The sequence below is a fragment of the Protopterus annectens genome, chromosome 1.part2 (genome assembly GCF_019279795.1).
Source record: "Protopterus annectens isolate FY-2018-M chromosome 1.part2, PAN1.0, whole genome shotgun sequence".
In the NCBI taxonomy this organism is placed as follows: domain Eukaryota; kingdom Metazoa; phylum Chordata; order Ceratodontiformes; family Protopteridae; genus Protopterus; species Protopterus annectens.
In genome coordinates this window covers 694570266-694589485 of record NC_056727.1, presented here as the reverse complement: position 1 = coordinate 694589485, position 19220 = coordinate 694570266, and the positions used below count along the sequence as shown (strand labels likewise).

The 19220-nt window shown below is 42.4% G+C and overlaps 1 protein-coding gene across 2 annotated transcripts in view; it reads right to left on the bottom strand.

Annotated features, from left to right (window-relative positions):
- The window catches only part of TTC27 (tetratricopeptide repeat domain 27), a 2723583-nt gene that overhangs the window by 2270021 nt on the left and 434342 nt on the right, over nt 1-19220 (bottom strand). For both annotated transcript variants that reach the window (XM_044058498.1, XM_044058490.1), the window contains one exon: nt 6448-6550. In XM_044058498.1, coding sequence (XP_043914433.1) covers nt 6448-6550 — 103 coding nt within the window. The remainder of the gene's footprint in view (nt 1-6447; nt 6551-19220) is intronic.

Here is a 19220-nt window from a genome sequence, read left to right as displayed (position 1 = left end):
GCTCTCTTCCCCCCTATCTATGCTGGATATACCCGGTCTTTGGAAATAATGTGCTCAAGTACTACTGCAGGTGGCTTGTAAAACAGGCACTGGGACAAAAATCAGTTTGAAAAAAATGTTAAAATAATCAACCATCTTGAAATAAACAGATAAATAGGACTGAAAAAGTACAGTTGTGCACACTTACCATAAATGTAGATGTTCGAGTGTATTCACTGTTGCAGTCATCACATTTGGGTTATCTGCTTGCAGTAGCCCTCAGTCGGCCTGATTAACAAAGTCTTGGGTCCTGCTACGGTTGCTGTCCCTTCTTCCATGACGTCAGATCGTTAGGGGTATAAAACATGCAGCCAACGCCATTACATCAGTTTTTCTTGCCCTAGCTGTCAGCTGCCCCCCTAATGGGAAGCAATTAAATCTATAAATATACAAGGTTATACCTCCAACAAAAAAGCAAATACACCAAAAAGCTTTTGAGCATAGTAAAGTAGAGTAGAGGTATAGCCAAAAGAAGAAAGGGGGCTGGAGGGACGGTAACCAGGACTGCAACAGTGAATACACTCAAACATCTACATTTATGGTAAGTGTACACAACTGTACTATGTTCTTCATGTTTCACTGATGCAGTCATCACATTTGGGTAGATTCCCAAAGCTAAAGATGGGAGGAGGAATTTAGATAGCATTAGGACCAGCTATAAGGCCCTGCAAGACTGCAGTGGCAAAGCCAGCTCTGGATTTAGAGAAAATTGGCAGATGGTAATGCTTGGTGAAAGTATGTACTGAACTCCAGGTAGCAGCTTCTAGGATGTCCCTGGTAGGGACGCCTCTGAGAAAGGCTGTAGAGGTAGATGCAGCCCTGGTTGAGTGGGGTCTGATCCCCTGTGGGACAGGTTTCCCCATGGTGCTTGTAGCAGAAATGAATGCAATGCCCTATCCATTTGGAAATGGTTTGCTTTGAAATAGCCTTCCCCTCTGCCCCTGCAGCAAATGCCACCAGCAGCTGGTCAGATTTCCTTTGAGGTTTAGTCCTGTCCAAGTAGAATCTAAGTTGTCTGTGCTTGTCTAAGGAGTGCAGTATCCGTTCCCCTTTGTTCTGTGGGTTAGGAAAGAAGGTTGGCAAATGAATGGACTGATTAAGGGCCACACTGGATACCACCTTGGGCATGAAGGAGGGATTGGTCCTGAGGGACACCCTGTCCACATGAAAGATGATGAAAGGCTTCACTGCCATGAAGGTCTGTAATTCAGATACCCTTCTTGCTGAAGTGATTGCTAAAAGGAAAGCTGTTTTCCAAGGGAGGAATTTTAAATCTACAGTGGCAGCTGGCTCGAAAGGAGGAAGGCTGAGCTTTTCCAATACAAAGTTTAGGTCCCAGGCTGGAGTTGGGGATCTCCTGGGTGGTCGTAGATTTTTGGCCCCTCTGAGGAACTGCTTAAGCAGTGGATAAGAGAAGAGGGAAGGTTCTGTGTTATAATGAGCTGAAATGACTGAGGCGTGAATTTTGATGGTGGAGAAAGACAGGCCCTTGTAAAGCATCTCAGTTAAGTACTGTAACATCTGAGGTAAATTGGGCACTGCTGTGCTCATCCCTTGAGAGTGGTTCCAGGCACAGAATCTTTTCCATTTTTCAGCATAAGATTTTCTAGTACTAGGCCTCCTTGCCTCTAAAATTATGCCCATCACTGGTTTACTGAGGGATGGTAAAGGAGAGATTAGGTAATTAGCCAGGCTGCTAGGTTCAGTGTATGAAGCTGAGGGTGCAGAATTTGGTTCTCCTGCTGAGACAATAGGGTAGGAGTCTGAGGCAGGTTCCATGGGACCAGCAGTGACGAGGGGGGTACCAGTGTTGGCATGGCCAGTCTGGTGCTATCAAAATTGTCCTTGGTTTGTCTTGTTTGATCTTTAGTAGTACTTTGGACAGGAGAGGCAAATGAGGAAAGGCATAAACTGATAGTTGTTTCCAGCTGAAGGACAGAGCATCCACTTTCCAAGCTTGTTTGTGGGAGTCCTTGTGCAAAATATGTCCAATTGATAGTTGTGGGGGGAGGCAAACATGTCTATATCTGGGCTCCCCCACTTGCTTGTCAACATGTTGAAAATCCTTGGTTCCAGCTTCCACTCGTGTGGGTCCATGAGGTTTCTACTTAGTTTGTCTACCAGTGTATTTAGTTTTCCTGGCAGGAATTGAGGTTGTAAATGCACTTGGTAGCTCAAGGCTGTGTTCCACAATGCCATGGCTAGTCTGCATAGGGGGTAAGTATGTGTAACACCTTGCTTGTTTATGTACCACATAATAGTGATGTCCATCTTTACCATTAATTGTCCTAGAAGAATGTGATACTTGAAGGCTGTCAGAGCATGCTGTACAGCTAACACTTCTTTTTGATTGATATGCAAGTGCATTTGACTTGGGTTCCATTTGCCCTGAATGCACTTCCCTGCCAAGTGAGCCCCCATTCATAATCTTATGCGTCTGTTGTTAGGGTTTGGGCGGCAGGGGGTGGTGTGAATGGTAGTCCCTTGTTTTGGTGGCAGGCCTCTGCCCACCAGAGAAACTCTAGGCGTAGGCAAGGTATGATAGGAATCATTGCTTCTAGAGCCTGAGAATGTTGACACCATAGGCTTTTTAGATACCACTGTAGTTTCCTCATATGTAGTCTTGCATATGGAATCAGAAGAATGCAGGAGGCCATGAACCCCAAGGCTTGTAGTATTTGCCTTGCAGATAGTAGGGTTTGTGTGGCCAATTGTTTGAAGTAGGTTGTCAAATTAATTTGTTTCTCTGGCATGAGGAAAGCCATCTGGGAAGTTGTATTCAAGCTTGCTCCCGGAATATGATTTGTTGACAGGGTACCAGGTGTGATTTATTTTTGTTTATGGTGTACCACAGACAAGTTAGCACCCTTTGTACAAAGGCCAGATGATTCAAAAGTATGTCCTGGCTTTCTGCCTGAATTAAACAATCGTCCAAGTATGGGTATATTTGAATATTTCTTTGCCTGCAAAATGCGATGACTGGGGCTAGGCACTTTGTGATACCCTGGGCGCAGTAGATAAGCCAAAGGGTAGTGCAGAGTACTGGTAGTGATTGTAGCCTGCTTTGAAGCATAGGTATTTTCTGCAAGATTCCCTGATTGGGATGTGCAGGTATGCTTCTTTTAAATCGAGTGTTACCATCCAGGCATCTTTTCCTAGCATGGGAAGCAACTGGTGAAGAGTCAGCATCTTGAATTTTGGAATCAAAAGGTGTTAAGAGTAGACAGGTCCAGAATAGGATGCCATGAATTGTCTTTTCTGGGTACCAGGAAAAGTCTGGAGTAGAAACCTTGTCCTTTTTCCTCTTCTGGTACAGTATGAATAGCCTTTATGTTTAAAAGAGAGAGTATTTGCTTTTGAGCCTCTGCCCACTGGTTTGGGGGTAGATCTGGCCAACCTTTTGACGTTGGTAATGTGTGGAAGTGAAATCTGTATCCTTGGGACACTATATTCAAAACTCATCTGTCCTGGGTAATGAGTCCCCAGTTTTTGGCCTGCAGACCAATCTTTCCCCCTAAAGGAGCATTCAGTTGAGAAGTGCTTGGAAGTTTTAAAATCAAGTAATTGAGGCCATTTTCCATAGGGGGGAGTCTTACTACTCCCAGATTTGGAAGTGGAAGCCCCCCATTGCTTAGTCTTGTGCGTACCCCGGGACTGAAATCTGGGATTTCTGTTGTGTCTGGATTTGGATTGAGAAGGCCTGGAAGGAGCTGGAAAGGACCAATTCTTAGAGGGTCAATGCCTACTAAATCTTGGAGGCTGAACTTTTAAGAAATCTTTAAAAGTTTGCATACATTTAGCTTTACCTTCCATCTTTTTAAGAACTTCCTCAGCTTTGTTGCCAAACAGGAGGTCCTGATTTAAGGGTGCATCCAACAGTTTAGCTTTAACATCACCAGGCAAAGATTGCTCCTTAAGCCAAGCATGCCTTCTGAGTACAGACCCAGTGACAGCAGCTCTGCAAGTGGCCTCTAAAGAATCAAACCCACATTGCAAAGTATGTTTTCCAACCTGTTCAGCAGAATACATTAAATCCTGTAATTCCTTATTTTCAGCACAGTCAGGAATCAACATCATTTTCTGTTTAAGCAATCCAATAATAGGTTGTTGATACTTTAACATATGAAACTGACAATTTAAGGCCCTAATGGCCAAGGTTGCAGAAGTGTAAACCTTCTTACCCCATCTATCCAGCGCCCTGGAATCTCTATCAGAAGGGGTAGGGTTTTTGGCAGTAGAGGCCTTAATGCCCTTGGGTCCCTGTGAAATAGTCTCTGGATCCGCAATAGGATTTTTAAAAAGGAACTTGTGAGAATCAGGAACCCTGTAATATCGGTCAGGTTTTCTGGGAGCAGGAGGCAAAGAATCGGGGGCCAAACTAGATTCCAAAAAGGCATCATCAACAATGTCTAGTACAGGAGGTATAGCTAAAGGCCTATGCTGAGGCAAGAGTAAGAAATCCCTAAGCCTCTTTTTCGAATCATAAAAATCCTGGCTTTCCCAGTGGAAATGCTCCCTTAGAGTGTGCAAGTTTTCACCAAAAGAAAAATCCTCTGGAGGGGAAGCAGAGGGAATAGAGTTCTCTGTATCAGAATCCTCATAAGTAGAGAAGGGTAAATCCAGATCATCAGAAGAATCATAAACAATTTCAGTCCTAGGCCTCTTAGAAGAGGGTGGTTGGCTTCCCCTGATTAAAGTTATAAGATCTTCAGCCATTCTTAGCATTTGTTTTTTTGGCATAGAGGCCTGAGCATATGGCCTGGGCATCAGTTTTCTAGGCATGGTTCGAGGTTTAGGCCTTAAAGAAGAAGGAGGAGTCTGTTTAATATGCAAGTCCGTAGGCCTGAATACACCCTCAGAAGCCGGTGCCTGCACAGTGGCTCCAGTCCCATCCAAGGTAGAGACATCCGCAGGTTCCACAGTTGAAGCATCTCGTGGCATACCGGACTCCAAATGGGTCTCAGTAGAGGCCTGCGAATCAGAAGTAGCGGGTATCAGGGGCTGCAAAAGCACCTCACTGAGTACCAGCGAACTGGCGACTGGCTTAGGAGAAGCGTCGTCGGCAGCTTTGGACCTAGGCGGCCTGTCTCGTTATATTTGTGTTTTTTCGGAATTCCGGTAGTCGGATGGCTTACCGACGACATTTCTGGATAATTGAACAGAGAACCGAAATATTTAGAGGCGAAATTATACCGATGACAGATAGTGCATTGATTAAATAAAGCACAAAACCAACAGCAAGGTACGTTGTGATCAGGGCCTAGGCAAGGAATACAGTACAAATGAAAATCTTTGTGAGGTATTTGCTTTCCACAAGAAATGCAATTATTAACTTTTACTGACATCAGTAAGGAGCAAGAAAAAGTTTCCCCAATGGGGTACTTAGCTTTAGTTGAAGACTTCGGTTCTGAAACTCAAAAACGAAAATTTCAGGAGTTGGCCGACCGGCACTTGCGAACTACTTCTGCTTCGGGCACCACACGGCAAGAAAGACTGATGTAATGCCGTCGGCTGCATGTTTTATACCCCTGATGACCTGACATCATGGAAGAAGGGACAGCAACCGATGCAGGACCCAAGACTTTGTTAATCAGGCCGACTGAGGGCTACTGCAAGCAGATAACCCAAATGTGATGACTGCAACAGTGAAACACGAAGAACATCAGAAAGAACTTAAACACTTAAAAATCTGCCATATAGAAATACTAGCAGAAAACATAATACATCAAACACAGGATTCTCCCAGCAATAATTCCAGTACTTCACCGCCAACCATTTTTTGAAAAACAAACTAAATAAGGTATAAGCCATGCAGATTTAGATGTTAACTGAAACAAGTGTCTATAAGGTCAGTGACTGACACTGTATAATTTATCTGGTAAGATCATTACAAGTGTTGTATGCATAACATTTGCTCATACTGCATGAATTTACAGACTGAAAAACAGTTCTTCTGGCATGCCCTGCAATGGGCTAAACAACAACAAAACATCCCTGAAGTGCACAGTAGTAATCTGTTTTTTTTTTCTTTTTCTTGTCACTGAATGAACAGATAGCGGTTTCCAGTAGGAAAAGGCTAAAAATAAAATGTAAGTGAATAAATGAGAAAACAAAGACATATTAAAATTTATTATTATTTGGCAGGCAGAAATTTTAAATGACATGTATTACAAATATTTAAACTTTCTGCCAAATTGATAAGAATCAGTAACAGCTCATTAATGCAGAAGCTGTTATGGATGGAACACAAAACTGATTTATATACTACCTTCCCTATATCACATGCATGCTTGTCTCTGTAGTTTCTGGGGTATCTAAATGTCACAACATTTTGAGTAATCCATCATAATTGTGCTCTCCAGACAAAGCCCACCTCCTTCTAATGTGACTGATATAAATGACTCGTACCTTCTTCTGCACAGCTTTGGGCAAGAGCAAACAGCTGAGGTGAGCGTTCCTCCAACAACTGCTGGTGAATGTTTATGTATCGCAAAGTCCACCATGGCACTAGCTAGAAAGGAAAAATGACGTATATACAATTATCTTGGGATATGAGGCAATCAACTCAAAATCTGAAGGCAAAGCTACATTTAATTAAAGAAAACACATCAGAGTACAAAAGTGAGCTCAAAACAGAAGCCGAGTGCAAACACTTCATATATCAACCTCAGTGCATGACAGAGGTATTCTGTGTAAAGGGAAAAATGCAGTCTCCAAGACTTAAGTTTCAAATGCAACATCCCAGCAAAAGCATTTGCCATCTAGGTAGCCTCACAATGCTGCATAACAGCACAAGCTTGCAAAAGACTGATTAACTTAAGAATAAATAATACATGGCAAGGACATGTCCTAGAATGTGTTAGTCTACTCAATATTGTTTCGACCCATGTGAGTCCTGAAACAAAGTAATTTTATTTTTATTTATTTTATCCTTTGTTGACCAGGTTAGTCCCACTAGACAAGTAACCTTTCAATGGAGACCTGAGTTGGTATCATTTATACAAGCATACATTTAATTTGTTAGACTAGATGCCCAAGTTCCAGAGCTTTTAATAGAATGGCTCACAGTGGATCAACAGTACACAAATACCAGTACACACACACACACACACACACACACACACACACACACACACACACACACACACAATGAAAAATGCAAACACTATGTACACATAAGTTGTGTACTGTGCAGGAACGTATAGAGACTAGAGTGGTTTTCTTATTTCACATTTGCAGAACTATAGTTGAGTTCTGCACTATATGAAATGAACAGCATCACATGGAAAAGGAATACAGACACCTAAACAAAGCAAAAAAGTGCACAGCAGCAATTTACACAAACTTTTACTGAGAACATACTGAAGAGCAAATAACACATCAACATACAAGGTCATTCAAAGTATGAACCTCAACAGGAGTACAGTGACCACAATACTTACTTTCACATCTGGTTCATTACACAAATTAGCAAGGGTGCAGTGGTAAAAACTGAAGTGTCATTCACAGAGCATTTTATCATAATGGACGGTGCAGCGCTAGCATTGTCACCTCACAGCAAGAGGTTTTCCAGTTCAATTCTCAGCTGGGGTGCCCTCTGTCTGTATGTCCTGCCTGCATTTGTGTGGGTTTCCTCCCACATTACAAAGACATGCATCTCGAACATTTCTTCCCAGGCCTCTACTGAAAATTGGCTCGTTCCAAGTTGGACTTTCCCAGTAAACAAATAAATAAAAATAAATAAATAACTAAATAAATAACTGCTCCATAAGGGTACACTGCTGACAGATAGAACATACCAATCATATGTCAGCTCACATAATACACTTCCTACGCAAACCATGCACTCAACATATAAACCATCATAGGCAGGTGTACTCACCAGAAACCTACCTAAACACCACAAACCTACCAAACACAAACATGCTACACCTAATACAGCACCTACAGTACTCAATACAGAACAACACAAGCACCAGTGTCTGACCAAATAATCCCCTAAGGCAAAGCCCATCTAAACCAATTTTCTAGTCATAGGTGACTCCACTGTGAGATACACAGATGTCCCACTCACCAGGCTGGACAAGGATAAGGCTAAAGTCAGCTGACTATCTGGTGCCAGGATCAGACAGATCACACGTGCACTCAAGTCTGTCAACAAGTACCGTTATGACTCCATCATAGTTCATGTTGGTGTGAATGACTTGAGACGTACTTCACTGGACTATATAAAAGAGTGACATGTTTGAGCTCTATGAGTATGCGTACCAGGCAGGTATGTCACTAGCCTTGAGCAGCATTCTACCCTCAACTAGGATGATATCACAATACAAACAAAAAATGACTGACTTCAACAACAGGTTTAGTTTCTGGTGTCATTCTAAGGGGATCCAGTTCCTGTCAGCCTGGAATGACATGGCTGATAGACCACGCTGCTTTGCCAGAAATGGTCTTCACCTGTCACCTCTAGGCTTTCAGTTATTGGCCAAGGCACTTGCCTTCCTGTGATGTCCTCACTCTAGGCTGCTAATCAAGGAGCCTGAATCCTCACCACTGACACTGGAAAGGAACGTGCACTTGGAATACAAATGGATATACACAGTATTTCCAGACGTAAACCTCTCTGCATCAAGCACAATTTCCCTTAAGAGCACACAGGGAACATACTCAGCCCTGGGTCTGGGTTGCTCTGTCTGTCTCCTTCCAGGTCCCCAATAAAACTCCACTGGCACAGCTGCAGGGTTAGGTCCTCAGCCAAGTGTCCAAGCCAAGCCCTCTAGCACCCTCTCTGTGAAACCAGTGCTTCATGTCCCTGCTCCAAGTAGCTGTCACATACCCCCTGAGATTTAATTTTCACACACACACACACACACACACACACACACACACACACACACACACACACACACACACACACACACACACACACCTAGGAAAGGCTGGCACAGATTACCTGCTCTACTAACTTTGCCCAGACTGTAAGGTAGAGTCACTGCCACCAGTCAGTTACTATAAGGCTCTTAAAGGGTATTCAATTATGCTGAGTGAAATTAATATAATGTTTATCAAACAGCAAGGCTTTCAGGAGTGGCCAGAGTTATCACAAAATAAATATATTCAAATACTCTCAAAATTTAAATAGTTTTCTAAAATGAGCTGCCACAATGACACGTTTAAATATATTTAATAAATAATAAAAGAACATGAAAATGCTAAATATCTATTTACAGTAAACACCAGAGTTTCAGCCACAGGAAATATTAAAAATAACACCAATGGAAAGTTTCACACACATACAGAAAATCAGTATTTAGCTAATCTCACTATCTATTCCTGATTGACTAAAAGAATTACTATTCCCTAGTTAGGTTACTTACTACTGCAAGGCAAAATGATGTGGGTGAGGGTCATTCTAGTCAGGTTTCCAAGAACAGACTGCCCCTGAGACTTCAGTCTCTTCTAATATTAAAACATTATTTCTGTACAGAATGACATCACATACCTCTGGTCATCTGACTTCTGGTACACTATTACTAACACTAGAAGCTGCTAGGATTTAGCACCTTATGTGCTAACATACATATCTGGCGCTTTTCTACGATCTGCTGCAGCACCTGGAAGCCATAAACCAATAAAACCATTCCACTCTTCCTACAGGAGCTACAAACTATTCTCTAGCACAGACACTGTCTCTGGCTCCCTTCAAAACTGTGGGATAACATTGTTATGACTTAACTCAAAGTAATTTAATTTCAAGAATATTTTTTTCAAAATCAGGTGGATTAACCTCTTCCCTTCCAGTATATGATGTTACAATGTATACATTTAAACAATTACAATAATGCATGTATATTTCTTTTCTGTCCAGTAGGAAACACTGTTGATACATATTAACACAAGCAACTTGACAAATAAATTTTTAAACACAATCATCTGTACAAATCAGTTTGATACACAAATGGCATATACTTCTTAACAAAATTCCAGCTAGCTGTGCTGGTACAAGTTACATATCCACTGTCCTATTTCTCCTGACATGGCTGACAGTACAGTTTATTGTCACTCCCCATAGTGCCTTTTTTAAGCAAAGTCTCAATAACAAAATTTCTGATGTGAAAATATCGTTCACAAATAAATTAAAAGTTATGCTATTAAACTCTAGGAGTTTAAATCAGAAACTGCACTCTCTGGAAGCACTCCTCTCCCTGCAGGATGTTGACATCTGTGCAGTCACAAACATTTGGTAAAGGGCCGCAAAGAGTACCCCAGCCCTGCAAGGCTAGAATGCCTTCCACACTTTCAGGCAGCAAAATGAACATGTCAGAACCAAAGGAGGAGGAGTATCTATCTTCGTCAAAGATAAATACACATCTAGACTGATTACACAGGAAAACTCCATGCAGTTTCTCCAAGTTTAACTAACTATGGATAAGACCCCCCCCCCTTCAAGTCATTAGCTATAGGCCCCCTCAATGAACCAACATATCCATGCTGCCTATTCAGACCTACTTAATCAAATTTCAACCATACCCTCTAGTCACAGGCAATTTCAACTATTCCCTCCACTGACTGGGAAATTTATACAAGTACCAACATGCTTGCACAAAGGTTTCTGGACTTTGTTAACACTAATGCCCTGGAACAAACAGTATGCAAACCTACAAGGGGCTCAAATATTCTTGACCTGGTCCTCACCCACATGGCTGACTACTGCACCACCACAAGTATAGGACCGTCACTGGTTAAATCTGATCAAAAATCAGTCACATTTAAAGTAGCTATAACACATGAACCCCTCTTAGGTGAAATCAGGCTAAACTATTTTACCAAAGCTAATTATACTCTCCTAAGGGATGGCATAAATAATTTCCAAGCTCCTATTCCCTTGATACTATCTGCTGTGGTCTGGTGTTTCCTAAATTGTTCTGCATATATGATTTGTTTGGGAACCCAGTCTGCTCATACCATTTTGTATTTTTTATTTGTGACATACACAAATGTATTGACACAGCTGTACCTGACAGGATCAAAACAAGATCCTCAAGAAAAAACAAGCCTCCCTGGTGGACATATAGCATTAATAAGTTATACAAGAGGAAGAAGTTGATGTCTAAGAAAAAAAGAGAGAGACAGCGGTCAAAGCACTGGAAGAACACCATCCTCTGTTTGAACAAACAAATAAGACAACCTGTAAAATCCTCTAAGGGCAACTTCACAAAAAAATTAGCAACCAAAGCTAAGGATAACCATAAGGCATTCTTCAGCTATATCCATAGCCTAAAAGGTAGGACCCAGACGTGTGCTGAACTAGCTATGGATGACATCATACACACTGATCCTGCGAAAATAGCTAACCTATTAGCCAATTTATTTGGCGAACATTTCACCACCCTGTCCCCTCAAACATTCCACAAAGCATTTCCACTACATCTCCCCCACCTTGCATCTCCAAAGAGCAAGTCATTAATCCTCACTCTAAGACCAAAAAACACAGCCTCTATGGGACCGGATGGTCTAAAACATGAGTTAGCAACTACATTAGGTACTCTCTTCAACAGCCTGAGTACTGGTTTTGTCCCTGCTGAATGGAAAACAGCAACCATCATCCCCCTTCATAAAGGGGGTACCATACAGACCCATAATTCAAACCAGCCTTACCTGTAAGGCCATGGAATGAATCATCATGGATCTTATAAGTAAGGATATAGGTGACCTCCAAACTCTTGACTCAACAGTTTGGTTTTGTCGAAGACAGGTCATGCCTGTTAAACATGGTAGACTTCTTCAAAAACATCATCAAAGCCATAGACAAAGGCAAATCTGTGCATACTATACAGCCTATCTTGACTTAGCCAAGGCCTTTGACACAATCCCACATTCAGGCATCATTGATAAACTCCCCAGTTGAACATCAACCTTTATGCCATCAGGTGGGTTGCTAACCGGCTCACCGACAGATCACACTCAGTCAAAGTTGGGGACTTTACCTCTACCAGCAAACCTGTCACCAATGGGGTTCCACAGGGGTAAGTGCTCAGCCCCCTATTGTTTGGAATATACTTTTCAGAAGTTTAGGCCAAAACAGTGGGCCTGTGGCTGATTAAGCCTGCACCTAATTTGCAGTCATCAGTAATCACTGAATTCCCAAACGATGTAATTATACTTCAACAGGGACTTACACAAACCAATGATTGGTGCCAAAGCCATGGACTCAAACAAAATGCTAAAAAATGCATTATCATCCTCTTCAGTAAAAACAATATCCATGCAGACTATCATATAAAGAATAATACCCTAAGTAACAACTCAGTAGTGAGAGAGTTGGGAACGCAAGCTGATTGTAGACTACACTTTGACCAATATGTATCTACTGTGGTAAGGAAGGCATTTCTACATTACACACCTCATCAGCAACGGCATTACCTCAAGAGCGAAAGATGTCACAACACCCCTGTACGCGATTCTCATCATATCAAAAACTGAGTACAATGTTCCCTTTGGTATGTAACTTACTAGGCACTTGCAGCAACTTGAGAGATCTCAGAAATTTCTAACCAAGAATATTCAGGGTCTCAGTACGTCATACATTGACAGACTGAAGTCACTGTCACTGTACTCAGTAGTGTACAGACTATTTAGAGGAGACGTGTGCCTGGCCTACTCGGATCCAAACCTAATAGAAATGCTGTACATCCATAAGTCAAATGGGATAAGGGTCACCCACTCCAGTGGCATAAACAGGACCTATTGTAGAGACAGACATGTCACTCAGAGGTTGCCACTCCTCTGCAATAGGCTACCAATTTACATCAAACAAAGACTCTCTATGACCCTGTTTAAGTGTAGCCTGGATGGATGACTGGATGGGAAACCGAAAATTCCTGCCGAGGATTTCATCCATGACCCTCCTAAATATGGGCAGTCGTTGCTAACCAAGATCCTGAGTTTAGGCAAGATCCTCTATATTGGGTTTCTCTAGTATGATATTGGGTACACATGGCTAGGCTTATAAAGACCTTCAGGTCAACAGCCCAGTAACCACCTATGTAAATGGCTACACACTCTACAAATCCTGTGGTGGTGAACTACTGTGACAGTACACAGGAATGTGGAATTATTTACAAGTTAAACACACTGAAAGTATATCCACATGAGGACTGTTAAGCAAAGCAATTCATCTGTATACATTTACTGCAACTAAAAAACAAATCTGTTCATTCATTTTCAACACCCCTTTTTTCTTCATGGATGTGAGGAACCTGTACCTATCCTGGCAAGCTATGGGTGAAAATCAGGAAACAATCTTGGGAAATGTTACTCCATTGTAGAAGAAGCACACACACATGTACACCACACATACCTACCAGAAATTCCTTGCATCATCAACTACCTGCATGCCTTTGGGATGTGGAAAGAAACACAGGAACTTGCTAAAAACTCATGGGATATAGGAAAAACGAGCAAACTCAGTACACACAACACCCTGGTGGGAGCCATACCGGGGAATTAAGAGCGGTTTGGCTTCATCACTAACTACTGTAGCTGATAAATGTCAGACATTATTTCTGGGCAGAACATGAGAAAGGCCATACATGGGCAGCTATCCTATCAGCATGGTAACAGGGAGGAAAGTACAGTTTTGTACCTACCATAAATGTAGATGTTCGAAGATCCACATTGCTGCAGTCCTTACACTTGGGTAGTCCGCTGTCCTCGGTCGGCCCGAATATCAAAGTATAAGGCTGACGTCAGTCAAATGCGCCTTGACCGACATCAGGACGTCCGGGTACAAATGCGCATGACCGACGTCATATCCTCAGTCTTTTCTTGCCCCAGATGTCAGAAGACCCTAAAAATAAAGGTCAAAACCAAAAGACAGCAAACCTACAACCAACCATCCTAGCACTAAAAATATGTACAATATATACAATATACATCATATAGACAACCCAACCCACACAACCGCCTCTAACTACAGAGGGGAAGGAGGGAGGGTAAATTGGACTGCAGCAATGTGGATCTTCGAACATCTACATTTATGGTAGGTACAAAACTGTACTATGTTCTTCATCTCACATTTCTGCAGTCCTTACACTTGGGTAGAATCCCAAAGCAGAGGTAAGGGAGGATGGCCAAACTATAAGGAAGCAGGAGCTGCCAAAATGCCCTGCAAAACAGCAGTGGCAAAACCAGCCCTGGATTTAGAGTAAAGTGGTAGGTGATAATGCCTAGAGAAAGTATGCACTGAACTCCAAGTAGCTGCCTCCAAAATATCCTTGGCTGCCACCCCTCAAAAAGCTGTCAAGTGGCAGTAGCCCTAGTGGAATGAGGCCTAATCCCAGCTGGAATCTCCTTGCCATGATGGGAATAACAGAAAGCAATGCAAAACCCAATCCACTTAGAAATAGTTTGTTTTGACACAGGCTTGCCCTGAGAACTCAAAGCAAAAGAAACAAATAACTGCTGAGACTGCCTGAACCCTTTAGTTCTGTCCAAATAATATCGCAACTGCCTGTGTACATCTAAAGTGTGCAAAATCTTTTCCCCTTTATTTTGGGGATTTGCATAAAAAGTAGGCAAATGAATAGTTTGGTTTAAAGCCACACTAGAAACCACTTTAGGCATAAAGGAAGGATTAGTACGTAAAGATACCCTATCCTTATGGAAAATTAAGAAAGGCTCAACGGCCATAAGGGCCTGTAATTCAGAAACCCTTCTTGCAGAGGTAATGGCCAACAAAAAAGCAGTCTTCCATGATAAATATTTCAACTCAGCAGTAGCTGCAGGCTCAAAAGGTTGTAGAGTGAGTTTCTCCAACACAAAATTGAGATCCCAAGCAGGAGTAGGAGCTCTACGTGGGGGTCTTATATTCTTTGCCCCTCTACGAAAATGCTTGAACAAAGGATGAGAAAACAATGGTGGGTCACAGTCATAGTGAGCTGAAATTGCTGCAGCATGAACCTTAATAGAAGAGAAGGACAAACCTTTGTCCAGTAACTCAGTAAGATATTGAAGAGCCACACTTAAATTAGGCTCAGAAACATCAAAATCCTTTGCTGCACTCCAAAATAAAAATCTCTTCCATTTATCTGCGTACACTTTCCTTGTACTAGGCCTTCTAGCTTCCAAAATAACATTCAAAACTTGTTGTGGAAGTTGAGACCCTCTATGGTTCAAAACAGAATATGCCAGGCTGTTAGGTGAAGAGAGTGAAGTTTGACATTGAGCAAATGACTGTCCTCCTGGGACAACAGGTGTGGAATCGAAGGCAAAGGCCATGGAGGCTTCCGTACCAGACTTCTCAGTAATGGGTACCAGTGCTGTCGAGGCCAATCTGGAGCTATTAAAATCATCCTTGGCTTGTCCTGTCTGACCTTTAGAAGTACCTTTGGAAGGAGAGGCAGAGGTGGAAAGGCATACACATGAAGATTGCTCCAATTGAAAGAAAGAGCATCCACTTTCCAAGCTGTGGGATGAAACCTTTTCGTGCAAAACTTTGGCAGCTGATGGTTTAGTGGAGAAGCGAACAGATCTATGTCTGGAGTTCCCCATGACACTGTCAATTTCTGAAATACATGAGGATCCAATTTCCACTCGTGGGGATCCATAATTAGTCTGCTCAACACATCTGCTAAGGAGTTCTGTGCTCCCGGCAGAAACCTTGCCTGAAGATTGAGCTGTAAACTGAGAGCAGTCTCCCACAAAATCATTGCTTGCCTGCATAGAGGATAAGAATGTGTTCCCCTTGCTTGTTGATGTAGCACATGACAGTTGTGTTGTCTGTTAGAATCAACACCTGCCCTGGAAGAAGTAAATCCTTGAAAGCTATTAATGCAAACTGGACTGCTAACATCTCCTTCAAGTTGATATGTAGATGTAGTAGTCTGGCAGGCCACTTGTCTTGTATCCACTTTCCATTTAGATGAGCTCCCCAAGCTTTGTCTGAGGCATCTGTCGTTAAAATCTGACTCGCCTCTGGCCGGGTCACAGAGAGTCCCTTGTTTAGGTGACATTCCTGAGCCCACCACAAAAATTCCTTTTGAATGCAAGGTATTATTAGAATGACAGTGTCCAGATCCTGGCAGTGCTGTGTCCATACATTTTTGAGATACCATTGTAGCTTCCTCATATGCAGTTTGGCATTGGGAAGCACCAGAATACAAGATGCCATGAACCCTAAGGCTTGAAGGACTGTCCTTGCAGTCAGCCCGGACTGATGAGATAGTTGATGGAAATAAAGGGAAAGATTCTTTTGTTTGTCCGGGGTCAAAAAGGCCATCTGGGATGCTGTATTCAGTCTTACACCCAGAAAGCACATGTCCTGAGAGGGTACTAGACTGGACTTTATTTCGTTCACAGAATACCCCAGGCATCTTAGCACTGCTATCACATACTCCAAATGATGAAGAAGCTCGTCCCTTCCTTGAGCCAGAATCAGGCAATCGTCCAAATAAGGATAGATCTGTATTCCTTTTAGCCTGAAGAAAGCTATCACTGGAGCCAGAACTTTCGTGAACACTCTGGGCGCAGTAGATAAGCCAAAGGGCAATGCAGAGAACTGATAGTGAGAAGTCCCAGCTCGAAAACGCAGATACTTCCTGCAACTTAGTCTGATAGGAACATGAAGGTAAGCCTCCTTGAGATCCAAAGTTACCATCCAATGATCTTTGCCCAGCAGAGGTAAAAGCTGCTGTAACGTCAACATTTTGAACTTGGGAATGTCCAGATAAGTGTTGAGGATAGATAAATCCAAAATTGGTCTCCATGTATTCCCCTTCTTGGGTACTAGGAACAGGCGAGAATAAAATCCTAGGCCCACTTCTGGCATAGGGACCGGCTGTATGGCCCCTATTTGGAGTAACAGAGAGATTTGCTTGTGAGCCTCTATTCTTTGTTGAGGAGGAACGTCTGGCATGCCTTTGAAAGGAGGCAAGGTATGGAAATAAAACCTGTAACCGTGGTGTATGATATCCAATACCCATCTGTCTTGGGTAATTAAACTCCAATTTTCTTTGAAAAGCGCCAACCTTCCTCCCAAAGGTGCTGCCAGACGAGAAGGCTCTGGCAGCTGAAAAGGTAGGTCATTGGGTCTGTTTACGAAAGGACTGACCCCTGCCCTCACCGAAGACTGTGCAGGAGAACTCCCTGTTCTAGGCCTGAAAGAGCCCTGAGCTCTGCCCCTACCACGTCTAGATCTACCCCTAGACTGGGAATCATAAGAAGGATACGTCCACCCCTTAGTAGGCCAATTTCTACTAAACTTTGGAGGCTGAACCTGCAAAAAATCTTTAACAGTCTGCATAGACTTAGCCTTGTCTTCCATTTTCTTCAAAACTGCCTCAACAGGAGAACCAAACAACACATCAGATTGTAAAGGAACATCTAAAATCCTTGTTTTAACATGGTCAGATAAATTCTGATCCCTCAGCCAGGCGTGCCTGCGAAGAACTGACCCAGTGGCAGCCACCCTAGACGAGGCCTGTACAGCATCAAAACCACATTGCAAAGAATGCTTATCCACTTGCTCAGAAACATGTACTAAATCTTGTAACTCTTTACAATCAATACCTTCCGCTAGAGCATCAACCTTAGACTTCAATTGTGAAAGGAGATAGTTTTGGTATTTCAACATGTGAAACTGGCAATTCAAAGCCCTCATAGCTAGAGTGGAAGAAGTATAAACTTTCTTTCCCCATCTATCCAAGGCCCTGGCCTCTTTATCTGTAGGAACCGGATTCTTGACAACAGAAGCCTTAACACCTTTAGGCCCCTGGCTAACAGTTTCTGGGTCTGCCCTAGGACTCTTAAAAAGATACTTATGAGCTTCAGGCACCCTGTAATACCTATCCGGTTTAACAGGAGCAGGAGGCAAAGAATCAGGATTAAGAGAAGCCTCTGTAAAAACATCTTCCACTACATCCAAAACAGGAGGTATAGCCAAAGGCCTATGCTGGGGTAAAAACAAAAATTCCCTAAGCCTTTTCCTGCCCACAAGAAGTACAATGATTCACTTTTTCTGACATCCGGTAAACCACTGAGGCAAGAAAAAACTAAAATATTCTAGCGGGTACTTAGCCAACTTTGACTCGGTCTGAAACTCCGAAATCGAAAAATTTCAGAACGCCAACCGGCACTTGCAATGCTGCTTCTGCATCGGACCATGCGGCAAAAAAGACTGAGGATATGACGTCGGTCATGCGCATTTGTACCCTGACGTCCTGATGTCAGTCAAATGCGCCTTGACCGACGTCAGCCTTATACTTTGATATTCGGGCCGACCGAGGACAGCGGACTACCCAAGTGTAAGGACTGCAGCAATGTGAGATGAAGAACATCCAGTATCATGAAACACTAATTAAATTGCAACACGATTCAAGTTCAGCTTTATTTAAAGTGTTTATAACATAAACATAATGCAAGGAAAAAAAAGCTCAAACAGGAATAAGTAAAAGAGCAAAAGAAAAAAAAAACAGAACAAATTCAATCACATTCATTCAGACTGCTAGCTAAATAAAATATGAGTAAACCCTACTAGCCCTTCAACTTCAATAACTTAAATTATGTTGTTCATTGCATCTTCAGTCAGTCTCTGGCTCCTGCAAATTCATATTGGAACATCATACAAAATAAATGGTCTTCACACACACAGGTCCATTCTCTAGCCTCATACATGGCCATAAAAGCAAAATACCCAGTATCCAACATTTCAGCCAGCAACACAACAACTTGGTGATAAACTAGCAATGCTGGCTTGCAGCCACCTGCTGTGGTCTTGAATTCCAGATATCCCTGTCTACCAGTCCGGGTTGTGAGGCTGCAATGTGGCACATGAAGTAACTTGCAATGAGGTAACAGGACTACTATTAACTTGCAATTTTATATTCATTAGAAAACAGTAAGAATTAAGCATACAACTACACAGGTATCTGGGCAGCAGGAGAATGTGAGCTTTAAAGGATATCATAAGTATTAGTAAAATGGTGGCACTATGCACCACCAAGAGAGGAGAAGGTCCACAACACTGTAACTGCAGAACAGCTCTGTTCCCAAAGGTTATATGTAAGATATGAATTCCTCAGGGGATGCAGTAGCCTAAATAATTCATGCAAAGACAGATGGCGCATAAAATGCTTACAGGAATTCTGAAGTACTCTATACATACTTAAAAGCTAAAAAGACTG